The 22306-nt window shown below is 36.3% G+C and overlaps 1 protein-coding gene across 1 annotated transcript in view; it reads right to left on the bottom strand.

Annotated features, from left to right (window-relative positions):
- Positions 1-6915: 6915 nt before the first annotated feature.
- HHIP (hedgehog interacting protein) overlaps positions 6916-22306 on the bottom strand; it is a 95211-nt gene continuing 79820 nt past the window's right edge. Inside the window, exons 12-13 of the mRNA XM_077755927.1 lie at positions 16438-16586; positions 6916-13732 (exon numbers count right to left, since the gene is read on the bottom strand). Of these exons, the coding sequence (XP_077612053.1) occupies positions 13539-13732; positions 16438-16586 (343 nt within the window). The 3' untranslated portion in view covers positions 6916-13538. The remainder of the gene's footprint in view (positions 13733-16437; positions 16587-22306) is intronic.

Below are 22306 nucleotides of genomic sequence, written 5' to 3' on the forward strand. Positions count from 1 at the left end.
TCCACAATTGCTTACTTCTTAGTTTTCACTAGGAATTAAGGATTCTAAGGGTTAAGAATTCTAATTCTAAGGGTGTGTATATATATATATATATATACACACACATATATATGTTAATATATGTATGTTATAGTTAATATATGTATGTTATATATGTATGTATATATAACATATATATACATACACTAGTAGGAACGATAAGGAGGGAAGCAAATGACGATACATGAGAAGGCAAGGAAAGTAGGGTGTGCATTATTGGTAAGAGAATAGTAAGTTGTAGAAAGTTTGTGGAAAAGAAATCTTTGAAAAGGATATTTTTTAAATGTGTGGTCCAGCTACCTAAGATTAAACTGAACTGATTTAAAAATTAGTTAATATCAAAATCCACTCATGCAAAATTAGAGTTTGCTTTTTCTCTCTGTGAAAAGGACATTTTCTGGATTATTGGTCTGCTCTCAATAAAAAAAATTGTATACAAGGTTTATTTACCTTTAATGTAATTTGTCTAGCAACAGAGATTCTGTATTTTGCTTTTATCGGGTCATTGATTACTTAGAGAAGCTGAGTTTTCTCTATTAAAAGAGCAAACAAAAACCCAAACTCTTAAGTACAGAGAACTTCATAGTGACTGGGGAACCTCCTTTACTCGTCAGGTAGTTGGACAAGTTTGTGCTGTTTGGCCAGCATCTTCACTGGGCATACCACCCTCACTCTTCAGGACTAATGGAGTGCACTAATGGCATTATAAAGGCTTAACTAACAAAATTGGTAGAAACTCTAAAAATACCCTGGCCAAAAGCACCACTGTTAGTTCTTCTGAATCTCAGATCCAGTTCTTTTGGAACCCATATACTCTCATCTTTTGAAATACTCACCAGATGCCCAATGTGCGATGCTTACTTTAATCAACAACTGATAAAAAGACGATAGCTTTAATATTATACAGGCCTAATTGCATCTTGTTTTTTTTTTAAGTTTATTTATTTTTAAGAGAGAAAGAGCATGTGCTGGCATGCAAGCATGAGTGGGGGAGGGGCAGAGAGAGGGAATCCCAAGCAGGCTCTGAGCTGTCAGTGCAAAGCCCGATGTGGGGCTCAGCCTCACAAATTGAACTGTGAGGCCATGATCTGAGACGAAATCCAGCATCCAATGCTTAACCCATGTGCCCCAAGGCCTAATTTCTTCTGTTGAAAATAACCATACCTCAGTAGAGCAATCTTTCCACAGGGTGCTCCCAGGAGACAAAAACATCAGACATAATCTGTAGCCTGGAGATTCATCACTGGAAAAGACACCTTCAGAAAGACTTCCTCCCACCTCGCCAAACGGGACCTTAGCAGGGATTGAAGCAAATGACACCTGAGACAGATAGCTTTCTGAAGGTGACTGGGCCAGACTTGTGTACTTTTTTTTTTTTTTTTTTAGACCTGAACTTGTGGGATGAGTACTGGGTGTTTTATGGAAACCAATTTGACAATAAATTGTATTAAAAAAAAAAAAGACCTATATACCTTTTCCTTGCTGTTGCTTCTTACCTTATTTTCTCTCTCTTTATAACAATGTTTTCATCCACCTTTCCCAATCTATTGCAAAAGGAAGAGACCTTTCTGACTGCTGGATCTGTCACCAGAGACTCCAATCTGTTCATGACGTCAGAGGCCTCTTCGTCTTACCTGTAACAGTTTCTCCTTAATCCCCATTGTCACTGTCAATTATACCTGCAAGACTATGGATGTTAACTATTGGCTTAGGATATTACGGCTAGATGTTCCCATACCTTGCTTCAACCTCTCCCCAGTCATTACTGTACTAGCTCAACTAAGCACCTCCGTCTCTGAAAATTGTATGATATTTATTCGGCTTCCCATGTTCTTTTCCTTATTTAAATACAGTCTGTCTCCACCCCCCCCACCCCCACCCAAGGGAAATGCAAAGGGCTAACTCCTTTTTGCAAGGCTTTTTAAAAAGGCCTCTTTAGGAAGGGACAGTATCTCACAGCATGTCATCCCAGTGCCTCTGATCCCTTGCTTAAAAGGTCAAACATGAAATGTCAACTAATGGATCTTTCAACGACCAGACCTTAGCTAGAGTCCTCTGTTCTCCACCTGGCTTCATTTTTGTCTGTGGTGGATGGCATTTTCATGGGCATATGAATGTTTAGATATTGGGTGAATTGGAGGTCAATGTTTATTAGGACATTTAATTGTCCACGTTAATATTCATAACAACTCAGGAGCCTCCGACCGGTCTGCCTATTGGTCCGTCCAATTAAGCCTCCATGGCCATCTTAAACAGGAACTTCCAGGCATCACACATGACTCTGGGTTTGCCCTAGTAGGGAGAGACTTTCTCCCTTGGGTCAGAGTAAGTGCCAGTGAACATCTATGATCAGAAATCTTTCCCCAACTTTAAAAGACCCAGCTGATTTCATAGCCAAAGCAGCAGCAACTCAACTATGATCACTTGACTCATTGACTAAGGCAGTTTGGGATAATCTCGTTGCCCTGATTACCTACTTACTGAAAGTGACATTTGTACAATAGCTAGTACCACCTGTTGTATCTGAATAAATGCCTGTAGAGAGGTAGAAACTCAGTTATACAAGATCAGGGAACAAGTGCACTGATTACAACTAATGTCACCTGGCTCTCGACGATTCTTTGATTGTCAGTTGGCTACTTTTAGGTCTTAGGGTCATGATTTAGAACCATCATTTAACTTGGACTTGTCAATTTACTTTTAATTCTGTTTTGCATAATTATTTTTAAACTTTGTATCTGTTGCCTGTCAAGTCTCTGTAGAAGTGATGCACTAAAAATAAAATGATGTTAGCTTAATGCTTTGAGATGATTTCCAATGCATACAATCTAGACAAGATATGAACTTGAGAATGGGAAATGCCTGAGAGCCCCTCCTTCTACCTTCATTGTTCAAATGCAGCTTCTATGGTTTCCAACACCACCTACTCTCCCAGAATGTGGGACATGACTCTCAGGAATGGTCCTTCCTGGCAACAAGGTTCATAGACAGACAAAAACATTTAATAAATAAATAATCAGATATGTGAGCACTGATGGTTTTCAAAAAAGATCTATATCCAAAGGGGTAAATATGAAAATGTCAAGAAAACCTGAACGGGGTGAGGAAGCAGTGAAGAGAGGGTTTTCACAAATGTACCATTTATCACAGCTTATTTCATATCCCTCCTTCCCCCCCACCCCCACAGGAAGAAGCTACTTTACCTACTCCAGCAGAAAAACCTACCTAGCAACAACTCAGCCAATGAGAAGCCACCACAACCCTGAATTCTTGCTCTCCTTCAATAGATTTTTGTTCAAAATATCCCTACTTCCATCTTTCCCCTATAAAAGCAAGACCGTCTCTTTTGTTCTTTGAACTTGCTGTGGTTCACCATATTTTGCATGTTCCAAATTGCAATTCCTCTGCTATTTTCAAATAAACTCATTTCTGCTGGTTAAAGAACTGGCTATTTTATTTTTAAGGTTGACACTTCTGTATCATGAATTGTCCACTTTTAGATGATGTTTACCAGGCATTTATGCCCTTTTGTCTGCCCAGAATATGGTATCTATCTGTCAGGTAGGGTGCCCATAGCAGTCTTTTTGAGAACATGGTACATGGAAGAGAGAATAATGTTTCTGACAGTTGCAAAATTAGACATTAAGGACCCTGGAGGGAGTGGTAGTCTCTCTCTAACAGTGTATTTCTTCAGCACAAAGAAAATGATGACCACGGATTAGATGGTGTTGTAGAAATTTAGAGTGCGAAAAAGTTACAAGTAGAGAGGGAGGAAGGCAAACCATAAGAGACTCAAAACAAACTGAGGGTTGATGGGGGTGGGGGAGAGGGGAAAGTGGGTGATGGGCATATTGAGGAGGGCACTTGTTGGGATGAGCACTAGGCGTTGTATGGAAGTCAATTTGACAATAAATTATATTTAAAAAATAATCGATTTTACTTATTTAAAAAAAAAAGAAATTTAGAGTGAGAGCTGTGAGACACGAAAGGACTAAAAAATGAATCACACCAGGGTGGAAGAGCAGAAAACGACAATGAACCACAGAAGGTAGTAGGCTGGGAGACTAGAGAAAAATGAGTAAAAGCTTCTTTTCTTAGAAAAGAAATGGAGTAGTCAACTTACTTCTGCCTAAGATTTCCCAATTTCAGATCTGTAATCCACATGGATTCTGGGATTAGTAATATTAATAGCAATACTTGTTAGAGTTAGAAGGAGCCTTACATAAAGAAACTGAGTCCTGGTGCAGAGACTTACACAATATCACCTGGCTAATTAGGTGTAGATACAAGGCCAGGATCCCTATCTCACAGCCCTAGTCCTGGTTCCTGCCAATCTACCTGGCATGCGTGGCTTTTGGTAGCTGTAGATCATAGAACAGAGTGTCTATGATAATATAAATTGCTTTACACGAAGCACATGGATTTTGGATCAAGTAGTTTTAATTATAAGGCTATAAATATGTCAAAAGGATCTGACAACATCTTATTAAGTTGCAAGAGTGAGCTCAAGTAGTTTCTGATGTGGGCATACTCCCAAGAAGAATGAGTTTTATAGTCAGGAGGTACCCAGGCTTCTCCCTCTGTCTTCCTGCCCCCTCTTTTCCTCTTAAATTCTGGTTCTTTTAATCATAGAAAATGTCATAGAGAAATCAAACATAAATCAAATTACGGATTTGCAGAAGAAAGAGTTCATCCAGGTTGTTTTTCTTCCTTTTATCTTCTCATTTCTTTGAATGATGGTAGGATTTAATTTCCAGAGCGACCTCTTTGGAACTCCAAATAGGAAAAACTGTATTTTTTCTTTGAGATACTAAGTGTAGCTGCTATTTTAAGTTGTATTTTCTTTGGAAATAGTACATTAGTCTAAAAAGATACATATATATAAAAGTGAGTGTAAAGAAGCAAATTCATAAAACTATCTCTTAAATTAGCTATCAGACTCCTAGACAAAACTAGAAGCTGATAGGTTTTGTTTGTTTATTTTAGGAGCTGATAGTTTTGTTTTTGTTTTTTTAATGTTTTTTATTTATTTCTGAGAGAGAGAGAGACAGTGTGAGCAGGGGAGGGTCAGAGAGAGAGGGAGATACAGAATCTGAAACAGGCTCCAGGCCCTGAGCTGGCTGTCAACACAGAGCCCGACGCAGGGCTCGAACCACGAACTGTGATATCATGACCTGAGCCAAAGTCAGACGCTTAACCGACTGAGCCACCCAGGTGCCCCAGGAGCTGAAAGTTGTAATAGTACATATGTGAAGTATGAAAATTCTTCTTTTCTTAAATGTTTATTTATTTATTTTGAGAGAGAGAGAGAGAGAGAGAGAGAGAGAGCTATCCATCAGCACAGAGTCCAATGAGGGGCTCAAACTCACAAACTGTGAGATCATGACCAGAGCTGAAATCAAGAGTCGGATGCTTAGCTGACTGAGCCATCCAGGCACCCCATGAGGTATAAAAATTCTTAATGATAATTGTGGGAATGCCTTTTCCATTGGTAGCTGCCTAAATAATGTAAGAGTTTGTATCAGGTTTCCAGGTAGGATCTCTTTGACTTCATCTTCCCATGATTACACTGGGATTCAAGGCAATGAATTCTGAATGTGTTCTCTTACAGGAGATCTCATTGTGCCCCTTTGTAATTCCACTATGTTATCTCTTCTCATCTGTGTCTGACGCACTCTTATTAAGACATGTATCACATTCTAAAAAAGGAAAACAGAAACCATTACAAAGGGAATTGAATGCCGGGATCTGATTACACTGGTGATGGCAGAGCTGAGAAGCCAGTCAAGGGAGAGTGAGGGAACTCAGAGAGATTAGCAACAAGAAACCATCTGCATCTCTAGGCTGTTCCCTATGTATGATTATTATTTTCCTTAAGGCAAGTATGCAGGAACTGCTCTGTTAGGAATGATAAAGGTAGAAGATGCCCTCAGGAGATTTATGATCTGGTTGGAAGACCAGCCATGCGCAGGAAACACAGGGTGATGAAGGGCTAAGCTGTGGGGACTGAGACTAGAAGCGCAGTGCTGGAGGAAGAGAGAACTCTGGTGCTCCCCTGGCAATGTGGAATGAACTAAAGGGTGCCTTTCATGGGGTGATTTTGCCTAACTTAAAGCTGTTAGAGACTAATCGGACCTCAGGGACCCTGCTATGAATAAGCACTTTATAACAGTTTTTATTCTCTTAGAAATAATGATCTCGTATGGAGAAACAGCTTTTCTTCTCAATGAGTCAGAGATGTATTTATTCAGGAAGAAAGGAGACCCTGATAAAATCATTTTGCTCTTCTAAAGAGCATTGGCAGATTTAAAATTTATGTTCAAAGTACCATATCTGACCATACATATAAATACTCCTGATAGGGTTAACTGAAAGGAAAATGGCAAGCTTTGGGCTATCTGCAATCACCTTTTCACATGTCTCTCCCCTTCTACATACTTCTTCCCTTCAATTTGGACTCTCAGTACTCTCAGCTGCTCTTTTATTAATTCTTACTGACTTAAAGGGGTCAGATTTAAACTATTTACAAATTAGAATAAATTTGAATCAACATAACCTCTTATGGCCATCATATATACATATATATGATATATATGGATGCATATATCATATATATATGATATATATATCCATATATATATGACATACATGCATATATATATATATGCAATGAAACTGACCCTTAACATTGGCATATATTTTGGGGAATAAAATGTTAAAATTAGAACATGAAAAGTGACAAAAAGCAAGCATATTTTAAAGAAGTAGTTTGGGTACAGAATATTTGAAAATAAGCATTTATATAATCATTCTAAATATTTAGGAAAAACTTTTGAATACTAAAATAAAAAAGAATTTTAGAATAGCACATATACATCAGGTCATAAGATAAAGTTTAATACATTTGATCATGTTAAAGGACACAAAACACAGCCAATCTAACCAAATTTCAGGCATGCATTTACATAAATATATTAAATTAAGAAAAGAAATTGTACACTTAAACATCCTTTTCACCTAAAAATCATTAAATCCACAGATCAACAATAAAAACCAATTCTCTGCATTTACCACTTCAAGATACAATCGTTCTATTTTAAAGATAACACAAATACACTTGTTAGAATTTATATGCATTATACATATATTATATATTACATAGATAGTGTGTATACATATGTAGTGTTTGTACAGATAGATAAATATATATACATGGATGTGTGCACACATATAGATACACACAGATGTACTTTCGGCCATCTGTACTATTATTGCTGGACTCTAAAGTTGAGTTGAATTGGGGCTGTTTGGGCGTGATCGATTATTATCTTTTCCTTCAAACATGTTCATTATACCCACTGGGCTCACAATCCCCCATTGTAAATGTCCTTGCCTTTTCTATAGCACATAATCATGCTAGGCACTTCAATAAATATTTGTGGACTTAATGAATGGAAAGGTAGCTGAATAATAGAGGATTGATCAAAGAGAACTGAATGTTTTAATAACTTGGTTAAATAAATCAGATTAAGTCAAATTTAGAGGGACTATCTGAGCCAATGGCTTTGCCTGTTACTCTTCTAAAGAACATTTATGGAAATCCCAACTAGTACCTATATTAATCTGCTCCCTCAAACATATACCTGCCTTTACCACTTGTTCCCACAGCTTTCCACCTCCTAATGGAAATTCAAGCAAATATTTGTTACTTGTCAACAACCTAAAGGAAAATGAACAGCTAGAAGAATGAAAACATGCTAGAAGAATAATAAAGTTAACTATTCTTTAAAACTGGACAAAATTAATCATAAAGATAAAGCCAGGAAAGACACAGGGTGGTTTTTTTTTTTTCAGATTTCTTTTATACTTATTGATGATAATGATTTGATAATTTCATTTTAATTAAATGGGTTTCTTTCAAATTAATAGTCTTTAACACATCCTAGGGAATTAAGCCACCCAAATTCCATAGTAGCTTCGTATCATTTATCTTTTTACTATGTCATTCTTGGTGAAATGCATGTACAAAAATGTCCTGTGGCTATGAGATATGGAGAGTACCTGACTTCTCATAAGGCTGTTAATTTAATCTCTCAATAACAGTACTATGAATAGAATGTATTAATAGTATTAGGTTTTACTATACATGAAATAGTAACTTATTCTAGGAAAAGTCATGTCTCCGATTTTAAGAATGAGGTAAAGAAATGTCCAACATACATTCTGGGCATAGACTACACCAAACCTGATCACACATTGTGCATATGAATGGAAACTATTGGCTAGTTGTTAGTGCAAAGGGAAACGTACCGGAATTAGTTTCTAATTATGAAGACAAAGCTTATTGTAAATTCATCCATTATGAATTTTCCATCACTGTTAATGTTCTGTTCTTTCTATACTATGTGGTAAAAATTGTGCTTTTTTAAACTTAACGTATTACAGTCAATTGAGATAACTCACCAAACATTTGCTAATTTGCATATATATATACACACATGTATTTTGATTTTAGGTAATATATAATTGACATATACAAAAAAAATCCTTACTGAAACTAGATGTCTGGCTGTGATATACATAAGCAAATTCTAATAGGTTAGAATTCATGTTGAATTGATACTTTTTGTTTTTTGGTAGGTCAATGTGTAGTCTGGCTAAAAAATAAGGCAGTAACAAGTTTTAAGCCTAAGGCTTTATGTGGATACAAGGAATCCATTATTTATTCTTTATTCTTTCAATCCATTTTTATATGACCTATACAAAAGAAAGCAAGGTAAACGATGGGCATCTCTTGGGTTCATATTTAATTGGAGATTTTAAGAAAAGTGCTGATCTCACAAATGAATACATCTCTCATAGCAGCTAGGGAAGTGACCACTATTATTGACAAGAAGATGGCACTTGTGCTGTCTTGAATGCAGCTCACTGTCCTGAATAGTTATTTTAAAGCAATTTTAAAACTTAGGAGAGGATATTTAAGAGAAAGAAGTGTTGAAGTTAGCTCCGATTAGTGTTTGGCAGGTTTTACGGTCATGGTTTCAGTATTTTTCATATTGAAATGTTTCTATTCTTCATTGTCCACCTTCTTTGACATCATTAATTATTGGAGGTATGACTACCTTGAGTTACAGTGAAGAGAAAGAACATAAGATAGCAAATATATTTTTATAGGATACTCTGAAGAGGGCCTTTCTGAAAGTATTCACAGTAATAAGCCCACTCACTTCCTAGTGGGGATACAGATATATGTACATTTTCTGGGCATGGAACTCTGATCTGAGTTCTCTGGAAGAGAAATCAAGTCTCATCCCAGAGGTGGGGAAAGGAAAGATTTGGAAAAATCTTCAAAACAGACTTCATAGAGATGGTCATGCCTGACTAGGAAACAGCTGCTAACTTTTACTACCATTAGCTCAAGCTCTTGACTGGGATATTCTTTGTGTTTTCCTGTATCTTTGATGGAAGACAAGCCGAGCTGGAGCATCCAGGCTTGTAGTCATTTATCCTTTTAGTTATTTATTTCGACAACTATAATAGGTCGATTTGATAGATTCATAGTTGTCTATGTTCTTCATGATAGAGTCTGAGCACATGTGACATTGGGAGAGGGTGTTTTTCAGGAAAACAAAGAAAAGATCATAATGAGCAAAATCAACAGCTATCTACCCCAGGACATTGTCATTATGGGTGTATTGAGGACATATCTGTTTAGTCAAAACGGATAGAAATGGAAGAGCAGGAAGAGGTAACAAGGAAGAAGGATATATGGGGGGGGAGGGGAGAGAAGAGAGAAATAGAGACAGAGATGGGGGTAGAGATAAATACCATAGGTAACATTCTATAGAGATGCTCAGAAACTTTAATATAACCATCAGCCAACTCCACCTGCCAAGGTATACTTATTTTTCCTCTTAAAAATTCGGGCTTGGTGTCTCTTTTTTGTTTCAAAGCTAAGAATGTTAGACTAATAATTAAGTTTAAGTTCATGTGTACTTTGAAAGACCCTGGATGTAGCAGCTCACCTCATATTTTATGCCTGGTAGGCTTGTTTACAGTTTATGATTCAGAGATTTAAAAAAATAATATCGAAAAGAAACATATTAAAGTTGTTGATACACTGGCATGTAGTTATTTTCAAAGAAATCAATAGACAAGAGGTGCCTGCTCTGAAGTATATAAATGAAAAAGAGAATGGTTTTCTATTCAGGTCATGTGTCTCTGTTGTATGTGTATGTTTCTCTGCTCCTTGTTTAGGAGATAGTCCACTAATCTGAGAAAACTTCCATGTATTCTTTGTGTTGGAATAAGAGATATATTTTACAATAGCCATATTGAAACAAAATTCCAAGAAGGTATAGATGGAACTTTTTATCATCATTGAAGTTGTTTTTTGTTTTTTGTTTTTTTTTAACTCTTCCTTTCTTTTCAGCCTAACGATGTGCCAGTTCGGTTTTCTTCTCATTGCCTTAAATAACTGTCCAGAAAACAAGGTTCTATTAAGCAGGACAAGAGTTTGGCAAAAGCCGTGGTAGAAAGTTTTTTTCCAACCCTTTATAACTTCCATAACAGCATTTCATATTAAATTGACACCCAGGGCTTAAGCTCCAGAATGGACAAAGGGATAATAATATAAATTTTTCTATTTCTTTATTTTTATCTCACACATCTACATTCATACCAAGAGCATAATTTTCTCCATTCTGATTGTGTGCTTTCAGAACCAAGTAGATGCTGCCATTCACATGATAAAACAGTAACTTTTCCCTAGCTCATACTTTTAACCAATTCCTACCTGCCTATCATGGATCATTAAAAAGAATTCTCCAGTCACAGTTTAAAAATCTGATTGGAAAAAAAAAAAGGTCAAAGATTTTTTTGAAATGATCACTGAGTTTAAAATATGTCGCCATCAATTAGCCACTGCTATTTACTTCTCTCCCAAGGACAAAAAGAAATGGCTCCAACGACTTGACTTTCTTTGCTCGGGTTTAATATCCATGGATCTTGCTATCTTCTCTTTTAGAAGAGTTTGGCCTTTTATTCTAATGGTTCACAATAGAAAAGGCAGTGACACCTGGGGTACATATGTTTTTCTAAGACATCTGAAACTCTTTCACTTGGGAAAGGACTGTGTAAAAAGTCTGGGTCTGGTCAATTTAATATAGATATCTTTAAGCAGGAGGACTAATGGCAATATTACACCTTTTCTTTTGGAAAGATTGTTTTGGAAGAGATGGAAAGATTAAGTGTGTAAGAAGAAACCCTGGATTTTCAGATTTTGCTGAATATATAGCAGTATCCTTATTGTTTTCAGTGAAACTATGAACAGGAGAATGTGTAATAAAACTGCACAATTTGACAGATTTAGACAGCTGGCTCTCTCACCAGAAGTTCACATTTTGTTAATGTCACTCACGTTGAATAAGGGACGATTAGATGGTAAGGTCCATTTACAAAAATGGTTGTCAGGACATTTTTTTTTTAATTGTAAAACTTTCTGTGATGGAATTCAGTAAAAGGGCTATGAAGAGAAAGCGAAGGAGACAAAAGACTGCTATTAACCTCCAGATGCGGGCTACTGCAGGTTCATTGCAAGATTTGTCACACTCTTGGGCCAATGAAGTGTTAGTGTGACTGGAAGGGACCACCCCTTTTCTGGGGTAAGAGGGCAATTTGGTCTCCATGCTCATTTAATCCCGAGACTTCTTTGAATAGACTGTCAATTGAATCTAAATTGTGCAAAATTATGCATGCACTTTTTAATGCAGGCTATTGTTCACTAAGCACTGAACCAAGATTTCTCAACCCATTTCCATTTGGCATGAGGTCACTTGAAACTTAAGCAATCATATATGGAAGACAAGAGCAGTGTACTTAACCAACCTTTCTACATAAATGCTCACTGTGCTTTAATTGCAAACCTCTCACTTTAAAACAATAGAGAAATACTAGTTAAGCGATTTTATTCTTTTTAATTGAGGTTCATATTCCCAAAGGTAAGGAACAGGCTTGGAAAGTCAGCCTGTGCTCATAATCTATACTTGTCTACAATTTAGATTCTGGAAGAACAGATGTTTACACAAGGGCAACCAATAACGGGTGTGTGCATGTCACGATAGATGTTTTCTCAGTAGTGCAAAGAGGCCTTATGACTTTGTTACAGTCCAAGGTGGAGAGCCGGCCTCAAAAACCAGTAAGAAAAATGTCTGTCAGTCTTTTTGCAGCTTTAAATTAGATCATGGCATTTCTTTAAAAACCTGAACAGAACATTTACAGAAATGTATTCATACATTAACCAAGGAGGATTTTCACTGAGTTCTTAAAAGGAACGTATACATTAAGACTCCTATTTGGCAAGAATTAGGATTTTAAAAATGTGTACAAGTGACAGCTTACATCGCCCAGATTTGTTAGAAATGAGTGAGCTCTTCTCCAGTGAGGTTCGTTCAGTGTGAAATCTGCAACGTTCTAATCACATATACTCTGACAGTCTTGCTATGGTGAAAAGCACTTTACATATGTTTAATGCTGGAATGTTATAAGGATTGGCTGTTTTCTTGCTTTTTCATCCGTCGTTAATGATTACATGTTGGCACAAGGGCACATTGCTAGATTAGATCCACAGCACATTAAAGACTGTTTGCTTTCTCACTCCCCTTCTTTCCAATTAAGTTGGTGAAAAATGTAACTTTAGTATTTTACAGGACAGGGCAAAGGTGTTTCATCTAGGTGATGTCTATATTATAAAAATAAAATAAAAAATATAAATAGGTAACACAAACCCAGTGCCTATTGTTAGATACAATATATAATAAAAGCAGACCTTTTAGGAAGATTGATTTCAGAATATGCCGTTATGATTTAATTATAAAACACTTGAAAACAATCTTGAGATTAAACTAGAGTAACCAGATTTCTCTGCCAATAAAAAGGTAAGTGGGTAACATTCTGTAATTGGATACATTGATACAATTGAAAATTATAATTTTATATCAAGTCGCCCATTTAGAAATTCATCAGGGAGTTCTGAAACATTCTCTCACATTATAATCCTTTAATATAAAAATATTGCCTTTTTTATTAGATCCATCAGATTGCACAGTAATGTTTCAAAACTCCATTAAAGTTGACTTTAGTTATTACAGACAGAAAATTCCTGGGAAGTCAGATAATCTCTTCTGGTGACATAAAAATTCCGTTATCAATTTACAATGGAATTTCTGTGTAAATTACTCCACGCAAGGAAATATATATTTAAAACCCATCTGTTATGCAACCACACGTACAGGGGTTTTGAGTGTGTGTGTGTATGTGCATATGTGAACAAACGTGCCAACATACACACACAGGATCTGCACATTTCTGGAAATTATTTTTAAATTAATAAAAGAAAATGAAATCACAGGAAGTGTGTAGCAGGATAACAGTCTTTCTTTTTAATGACAGGATTAAAAATAAATGCCCATTGGAAAGGAATATTCAAACAGTCCCAGAAACTATACAATGTAACTTGTTAGATCCAGCAAATAAGATGTCATGTCAATGATCTGATCAAGAATACCTGCCCTGGTCACTCTGCGGATGTTTCTGTCCACTTGTTCACACTGAGGACCAAGATATCCTTTTTTACAGAGGCACTTGTTTGGTCGAACACAGACACCTCCGTGACGACATGCTGGGTCACATTTTGCTGGCAGGAAAACAAAAGGCAATAAAATCACACTCTCATTCTGCATGTCAGAAACAGCACCGAGCAATGAGGCCAACAAATATTTGATGAGTAAGGGAAGGGAGGGAAAGAAGGAGGTAGCCAGTCCAACAATGATCCAAAAGATAATAAAGAACAAGAATGAATAAAGGTTTCCAGACCCGCAGTTATGTGGGAGCTAGAACTCAATAGAAAAAGGGAGGCATTTCTAGGGAAGCAGAGATCATGGGAAACCATTTCAATCCCTTGCAGAACTGACTCTATTTAAAATGAGGATTTCCGTTCCTTCAAATATCTCTACTCCGTAAGGGCATTTCCAACAGATGGCCTTTCAAATAATTCTATGTTCCCGTGTCTCCAGGGTAGGATCTTAATGTGGAAGGGCCTGGGCTGAGAGGGAGACCCAGCGGCTTCAGCATCTCCAGCGAAATATACAGGAACGGTTAGTTCTTAGTCTGGGTGAGATGGAAGAGCTCCCTTGGACTCCTCCTTCCCTTAGCTCCCAGGTGGTGCACAGCATTGCTTCCTCTCTGATGACACTTTGTAGCCCCTTCTGGGGCAGTGCAGTCGGTCAATCCTTTTCAGGGTGACTCTCCACACAGAATCTCTTCATAAAAGGATTTTTACCACAACCATATAGGTGGGAAATGTAAAGATTTACTGCTAAAATGAGATATAGAGATAAAATGGGTTTTAGAAGTTGTCTTTTACTGATGGGATAAATGAGGGCTGTGCAGCCACTGTGGACAGAAACAAATTCCTTGAACACGCGTCTTCATACTTTCAAGGGACAAGGTTATTTCAACCTTTTCAAATGCATTAATCAAAACCCAGGGGTCTGTGGTTGACAAATGGAAAAGAAAAAACAAGAGAATAGTTAGATAATTTTCTTTTTTAAATTTGTGGTTGATGAACTATGTTAGTATATGAATAAAGTTCTTGCTTGGGTCAAAAAGATCATGAATAGATTACTTTTATAAAATGGTTCTGATCTTACATATTCAAACTATTTTAACTGATTAGTAGAAAGATTACTGAAATAAAACTTCATGTAACCTCAAAGAATGTCAATTTTCATTTACATCATCTATTATTATTATTTATAATGGTATGTATAATGCTGCCTATATTCAAAATAAATTTGTTTACCCTCAGTTTAAACATACTATTGCTAGCAGGCATTCAAAAAATATTTATTATCTGATAACTTGAGATGACTTAAGAGGTTAGGCAAAATGCAAAGTACCGCATGAAACAAAATGGACACTATATAAAAGAAGCAGAAGAACAAGCATTATCAGGCATTAAAGGGAGCAGAATGAAGATACATTATCAAGAATTAGAATATCTGTGCATTTGAACACTGATCCTTATTATTATTATTTTTTTTTGGTCAACCAAGGAAAAAAGGATGGGTAAATAAAATGTAAGCGTCTATTTTAATTAATGTAATTACCTAATTTTTGTAGACTTTTAATTATAACTCTCTCTTAGATATATAACCATAGTATTAATCAACCATGTAGTGTTATTAGTGCTGAATCAAATTAAACGTAAAATGTACACTGTGTATGTGACTTTAAATGTGGCCTACATTTTGTTAGGCAAAATATAGACAAGTTATGGTTAGAATTTTTGAAACAAACTTATGTTTAAAATACAGAAAAGATAACATTTACACATAAAATATAATATTAAATATTAGTTTGACAAATTCTCATTGGCAAGAGATACTTTAATATTTGAAATATTTGTAAGTAATAAGTAATAGGTATATGCTGGTTGCTGACAATGCATTAAAAATGCATTTATTCTTATGTAAATCTTTTCCACTTTTACCGAGAAATAAGTGGCATATATCACTGTATAAGTTTCAGGTGCTGGGTCACCTATATTGCAAAGTGATTCCCGCAACAGATTTAGCTAACATCCATCATCTCACATAGATAACATGAAAAGAAAAAAAATTTCTGAAATGGATTTTCAATACATACATCTTAGACTCTGGGTATCTGAATTTATCTAATTTGCTTCACACCAAGTAGAATTTAAACATCATCGCATGTAATTGAGGAAACCCCTGATTAAAGGATAGAGTAACTGTGGAATAAATCTCTTCTGCTGTCTCTGAGCAGCTGCTTACCTAGTTGACGGTTCACAAGGGAATGGCAAAAAGAATTAAAAAATCTCATAATGTGCCTCTAGATAATTGCATTTTCCCCTTTTTATTTAATAACACCCACTGAAAAACCCTGGTTTTAGTGCACTGTAGCAAGAAGGCAAGCAGTAAAGTTAGGGAGGGCATTTATGGGGTGTCTGGAAAATGCTGGCACTTGGAGAGGGGCTTTGCAAACACTAGGTCATAGGCTGTTGTGAAATCTCAAACCTAGGACTGAGAGCCTGTACAGATGAGCTAGTTGTGCCGTTTTCATTTTTCACCATTTGAAAGGACTCAATTATTTTAAAGTCTTTTTACATTTATGATTAACTTACGTAAGTGAATTGTTTACATAAAGAGAATGGGAAAGATTTCATTTGCAAGTTCAGAAACAAACTGAGCATTCATATTATAAGTGGCTAAATTCTGAAGAGTAGATAATTCTAGCAGAAAGAGCTGATGGTAAGTTCTTGAGTTCCTAAGGACTGTCCCATGCCCAGTCTTTTCTGGGCACAACAGACATACTAACCAATTCTGCAGAAGTCCCCTTCCCATCCTGGGGTGCAGCAGCACGTGCCCGTGGGGGTACAGTAGCCATTGCGACAGAGCCGGGAGCATTCTGAAGTCAACATCTGTGCGGTCTGTACCGGGGCTCTGCATTCCTCAGGCATTAGGGGTCTGCGCCAAAAGACAACGGTCGAAAGTATATTTTGGTTGAAAAATCAGTGTTGGGATTAAATCCCGTGATTATGTACCTTGCAAAGCATTCTTTTTTAAGCTACTCAGAAAGACTGACAACTCTCTGAGAACAGAAAACACACACCGATGAAGAAACAAACTAACCAGTTCAGAACCAGAGAACATCATAATAAACAGCACAAGAAACCTTATCATGATCAAAATTCATTGATTAAAAATGTAATTATATTGTATTGGTGCTTTCCATTTGATAGCTAAACATTTCCAGCAATTAAAATTCTTAAAATAAAGATACAGATTTTAAACTCCCCTCCCCCTCAGGTTTACAAAAATGTTTAGGAATAATATCTGAGATAGGTTTCACTTGTTATTGGCATATTTGGCAATATCACAGGGGTGAAGGCGTTCATGTAAATGAGCACTTGCAGCCTAAAAAAAGCTTGGGAATCCACTTTTGTTTAATTTACATTTCTCATGAAAAACTTTTCTCAGAGTGACTTTTTCCTGAAGGGATATTGTGGGTTTGTGTGTTTGTGGGTGTATATGTGTGTACGACTGACTCAAATTTTCAACTCTTTATGCAAAAAATAATCCATGTATATACATACATTTTCAGATCTTTTATTTTGTCTTGATATGAAGAAAAATAATGCTATTAGCAGCAAACAGAAACATCGCTATCTGCTAAGTAAAAAGTCACCGACTTTGTTTTCATCGCTCTACAAGTGGTGTCACTTAGAGATGTCTTCAGAAGATTTTTATGGTTTTACTGTTTTTGAAATAAGAGGTTGTTTCTGAAGTGGGGCTAGAAGCATGCTCACAACTGCTCATCACCTAAGCTCAGAGAAACAGTGCAAAGTGGGATCCCTCTATCAGTCACCGTCGCCTGGGTCACAGGGTGGGGAGAAGGTGCTTTTCAGTTCAGGAATGTAAACAAATACTCAGCACAGGTCAAATCACTGCCATTAGGATGGCCCCAGCAGTTGGACTCCTTAAGGACCATAACAAAGAAGGTGATAATTATAGGTCAAAGCTACCAGAAGACGTAAATGATACAGCCTTCTAAGAGAATCAAATAATTAGGCCCTGCAGACTCCTTTTTCTTGAGACAGGTGATCTTGCTCTGTCCCTCTGGCAGTGAAAATACTTTGGGGCCTGACCTCAGGCAGTGTCTACAATGACTCAAAACCTCATTCAAAGCACATAGTGACTTCTTTAGCTTCTCTCTCTGATAAAAGTCCCACTCCATGTCGAAAGTACTGCATTTTTGTGGAAACTAATTTGACAATAAACTATTTGTAAAAAAAAAAAAAAAAGAAAGAAAGAAAGTACTGCGTTTTGCAACCAATGTGACTATTCACAAAACTCCCTTAAATCTATTCAACCTCTTATTTAAATCTAGAAGTGGCCAATTTATGTGAAAGGTCCTCAAGGCATTTCATGGACTGAGCATATTTTCACTCAGACAACATGAATAATTTCCATGGGTTACCCAAAAAAGGGGGTCTTTCTGGGAGTGAGGGCAAGGTTGGATGAGGTGGAGAAAAAGTAAAACGATTATGCCAAGGAAAAGTGGGAGCATAACTTTCACCTTCCTCTTTCATTGTTGACTACCCCAAGTCGGCTCTATTTCTTTCTCAATAAAATTCTTGGGGCACCTGGGTGGCTCAGTCAGTTGAGTGTTCAGACTTTGGCTCAGGTCATGATCTCACAGTTCGTGAGATCGAGCCCATTCCAGCACAGAGCCCACTTTGGATCCTCTGTCTCCCTCTCTCTCTGCCCCTTCCCTACTCATGCTTTCTCTGTTTCTCTCAAAAATAAATATTAAAAAAAGTAAAGCGTGTCAAAAATATATCACAAGTTACATATGATGCAAAATATGTAGGCACGTAGCTCATACACTACTTGACAATACGGTTTATGCCTGAGCAGGTGAATTTAAAGAGGAAGAGGACACCAGGCCACCTGGATGATTCAGTCAGTCAAGCATCCGACTGCAGCTCAGATCATGATCTCAAGCCTCGTATGGGGCTCTCTGCTGTTAGCACAGAGCCTGCTTTGGATCCTCTGTCTCCTTCTCTCTCTCTGCCCCTCCTTGCACTCAAAACTAAACATTAAAAAAATAAATAAAGAGAAGAGGACACCATTTACATCAAGAATATAAGTCACTTAAACAACAAACAGCAGAAGATGTCACCCATTTAAGTAGAAGTGTAGGGCACAGATTCCGTGTATACTGAGAAAAGGAATGAGGATGGGACAAATAAGGACCCCATATGAAATACAATTCTTCAGGGCACGGCATCCGCTTCTTGTTTCCCTGCTGATCCTCCACTTAGATGCTTTGACTCTTTTTCACCATTCATATATGTGGAAACTCAGATGGGTGGGGGGCTTCTAAGTTTTTTGCCTAAGATTTAGTAAATGTTTATCTTTCTGCGGATGTAACCATTTCATACATGGCCTTGTTTACTTTAGCTTATATAAGACCATGTGGCTGTTACATATAAACATGATTCCCTTAAGTTTTTATTTAAATATCAGGACGCCTTGGTGACTCGATTGGTTAAGCGACCAACTTCAGCTCAGGGCATGATCTCGCAGTCTGGGAGTTCAAGCCCCGCGTTGGGCTCTGTACTGACAGCTCAGAGCCTGGAGCCTGCTTCGGATTCTGTGTCTCCCTCTCTCCCTCTGTCCTTCTTCTGCTCATGTTCTGTCTCTCTCTCTCTCAAAAATCAAATAAACATTAATAAAATTTTTTTAAATATCTAGGAAAATAATCTTTTTTGTTTCCTTTTATGAAGTGGCCAACTAACATTCCTCACTTAGCATGTTAAATAAATGCTCTCTCTCTCTTTAAATTATTATTCTACTAGGGATCCTTTAACTGAAAATTTACAGGAAGGATAGCCCATCTCTTAGAGAACTTCACTTCTCTTAATGAGTGGGTTCTCCTATCTCCTTTCCCATCCCCATCGAAGTGAAAGCTTTCTGAAGGCCAAAGTGACATATCAACCCTCTTCAATGCCAGTCACTGTCTCGGGCAAGTACTGTGCTGTTCATGGGGATAAGACATAAATAAAACAGGGTTTCAATCTTCATGGAGACACCACGGAGAAGACAGACATTTGAATATACAAGTATAATGCAGTGTGACCTTTGTTATGATATAGGTGCATATAAAGTAACACAGGAATACAGACAAGGAAGCAACTGGTTTAGAACTGAGGGATGTTTTAGAAAGATGATATTTAAGCCACCGAAGTATTTTATCTCCTTCAACTACTTATATACATAGGAGCTAGGAAAACACTACAGAGGCATTCAATAAGTGTTTATTGAATGCATAGTAGAAACTTTCTCAAATGCTTTTTCTGGAATATAAATTTCAGGACAGATGTTTCCCTCTCTTCTGTCTTTCCAGGACCTAGAAAAATGTAAAGCGCATGGAAGATACTTAAAAATCTGTTGAATGAATGACTAAATAAGAATATGGAATGTCAAGAGAGTGTTTCTTTTCTGTGCTACTGAGTAAAGTTTAGGAATATATGGGCCATTTAGGGGAGGGTTATCATTAAAATCTAATTGTGATACTTTTATATCATAAGCTTAAAACTAAAAAAACACTTGCTATATTTCCCTCTATTGCCTAAATTAACTAAACTCTTACAAAATTCTTCTAAGGCATGGTCAAATTCATTTTAAAAGAAATATTTTTACACTAATCATATCCATACTAAATAAACAACAGACTAACAAGTACGCATAACATAAAGAAATATGATTGCTTATTTCCTCCAGCTGGGAATTAAGTCAATGTATTAAAATTCATTTTTCTGGTTATATATTTGGAAAAGTATGACAGCGAGTTTTGGTCATTCCAACCATCCCCTCCACTCACTCTTTGTTCTACTAACATTTCTTTTTTCCATTGAAAAGAATAGGGTTCCTTTACATGCAATGAGAAAAAAGACAAAGGAATAAAATAAGTAAATTTGAACTTTATTTTATTGTCACCTTGAAATAGACTATCATATGTTTATATAAATACTCCATATAGCCAACAAGATGGCATCTAAACAAAAATCTAGAGTACATACCTGTGATAGATTACTTCATTTTTCTTCTTATTTTTATTGGACTGGAAACCTCGGTGTTTTAATGTAGGTGTACTAAGGATTGCTTAAATAGTTCTGTTCTTCTTTTGAACAATTACTTTTTAAACTTTTAGATCCTTACCTCTACTGAATGAAGTCTAAGATAACTTTCAAAGTAGGAAACTCACCCAAAAGGATGTCTAGGTTTATAATAAAAAATATATCAAACCCATTTATTGATAATTATCTCTATAGTCCTCAAACTTAATTTAAATGAGAAAAACATACTTTATAATCTTTTTACACTTGACAATGAAACAGTAAGGACTTGTGCCAGAAAACTGCCAAATTCTTTAATGCATAAAGCATTGGTTCTGGAAAAACAATGAAAAAAAAAAAAGAGAGAGAAAATAGCTCTGAACTTATGTACATTACATATCCTATTACAATTTTTAATTTGTACTGTATACTTCTAGAATTCCAATTTAGGATGGATGGAGACAATTTTTTTTGTTATTTTTTTCCTAGACATTTAGATTACTACATTTCTCTACTCTACATTTTCTTAGAAACCTACTTTGTTTGGTAGTATCATAAAGGTTTAGGTACTTTCTTGAAATAAAGGAAGAAGTTGAGAAGCATAAGTGATTCACAACATATCACATGTGATGACTTTTTGTGAGTAGCTAAAGCCAACAGTGAATGTCTCTAGGTAGTGAGATTATAGATGGCTTTAACTTTATGATATTTAATTTAATCAATCAGTCGATCAATCAGAAGTCCTCTGTGCATCTGTATGGAAGCAAAAGGATAAATCCTATCTGAGCAGGCCTGTTCTTAAAATTGAATATATCAGAAATCTGTCTATTGTTGTTNAATTTAGGATGGATGGAGACAATTTTTTTTGTTATTTTTTTCCTAGACATTTAGATTACTACATTTCTCTACATTTTCTTAGAAACCTACTTTGTTTGGTAGTATCATAAATGTTTAGGTACTTTCTTGAAATAAAGGAAGAAGTTGAGAAGCATAAGTGATTCACAACATATCACATGTGATGACTTTTTGTGAGTAGCTAAAGCCAACAGTGAATGTCTCTAGGTAGTGAGATTATAGATGGCTTTAACTTTATGATATTTAATTTAATCAATCAGTCGATCAATCAGAAGTCCTCTGTGCATCTGTATGGAAGCAAAAGGATAAATCCTATCTGAGCAGGCCTGTTCTTAAAATTGAATATATCAGAAATCTGTCTATTGTTGTTGTTTTTTTTTTTTTTTTACAAAAAAGTAAAGGGACTCATTCTGAAATTCTTGTTAGGGGTCCAGATTTTAAATACGTGTTATTGTAAAACAAGGTACATAATCATGAGTAATACTTATTTATAAAATCCTGACTCATTAGAGGTTTCAGAAGCAGTAATAATTCTATAGCTTCTCTTAGTCAACAATCTGCTTAAGGGGGGAAGGTGATACAAGAACGGTCTTATTCTTTTATCTGTTCAAATTGGGACACATGGAAAAATGTTCCTTTGCAATTGTAACCTTTGCAAAACTGTTTTTCTTCCATGCTTTTTCCTAGTCTCATGGGACAGGAAAACCT

The sequence above is a fragment of the Crocuta crocuta genome, unplaced genomic scaffold, assembly GCF_008692635.1.
Source record: "Crocuta crocuta isolate KB4526 unplaced genomic scaffold, BGI_CrCroc_1.0 scaffold112, whole genome shotgun sequence".
Classification (NCBI taxonomy): Eukaryota; Metazoa; Chordata; class Mammalia; order Carnivora; family Hyaenidae; genus Crocuta; species Crocuta crocuta.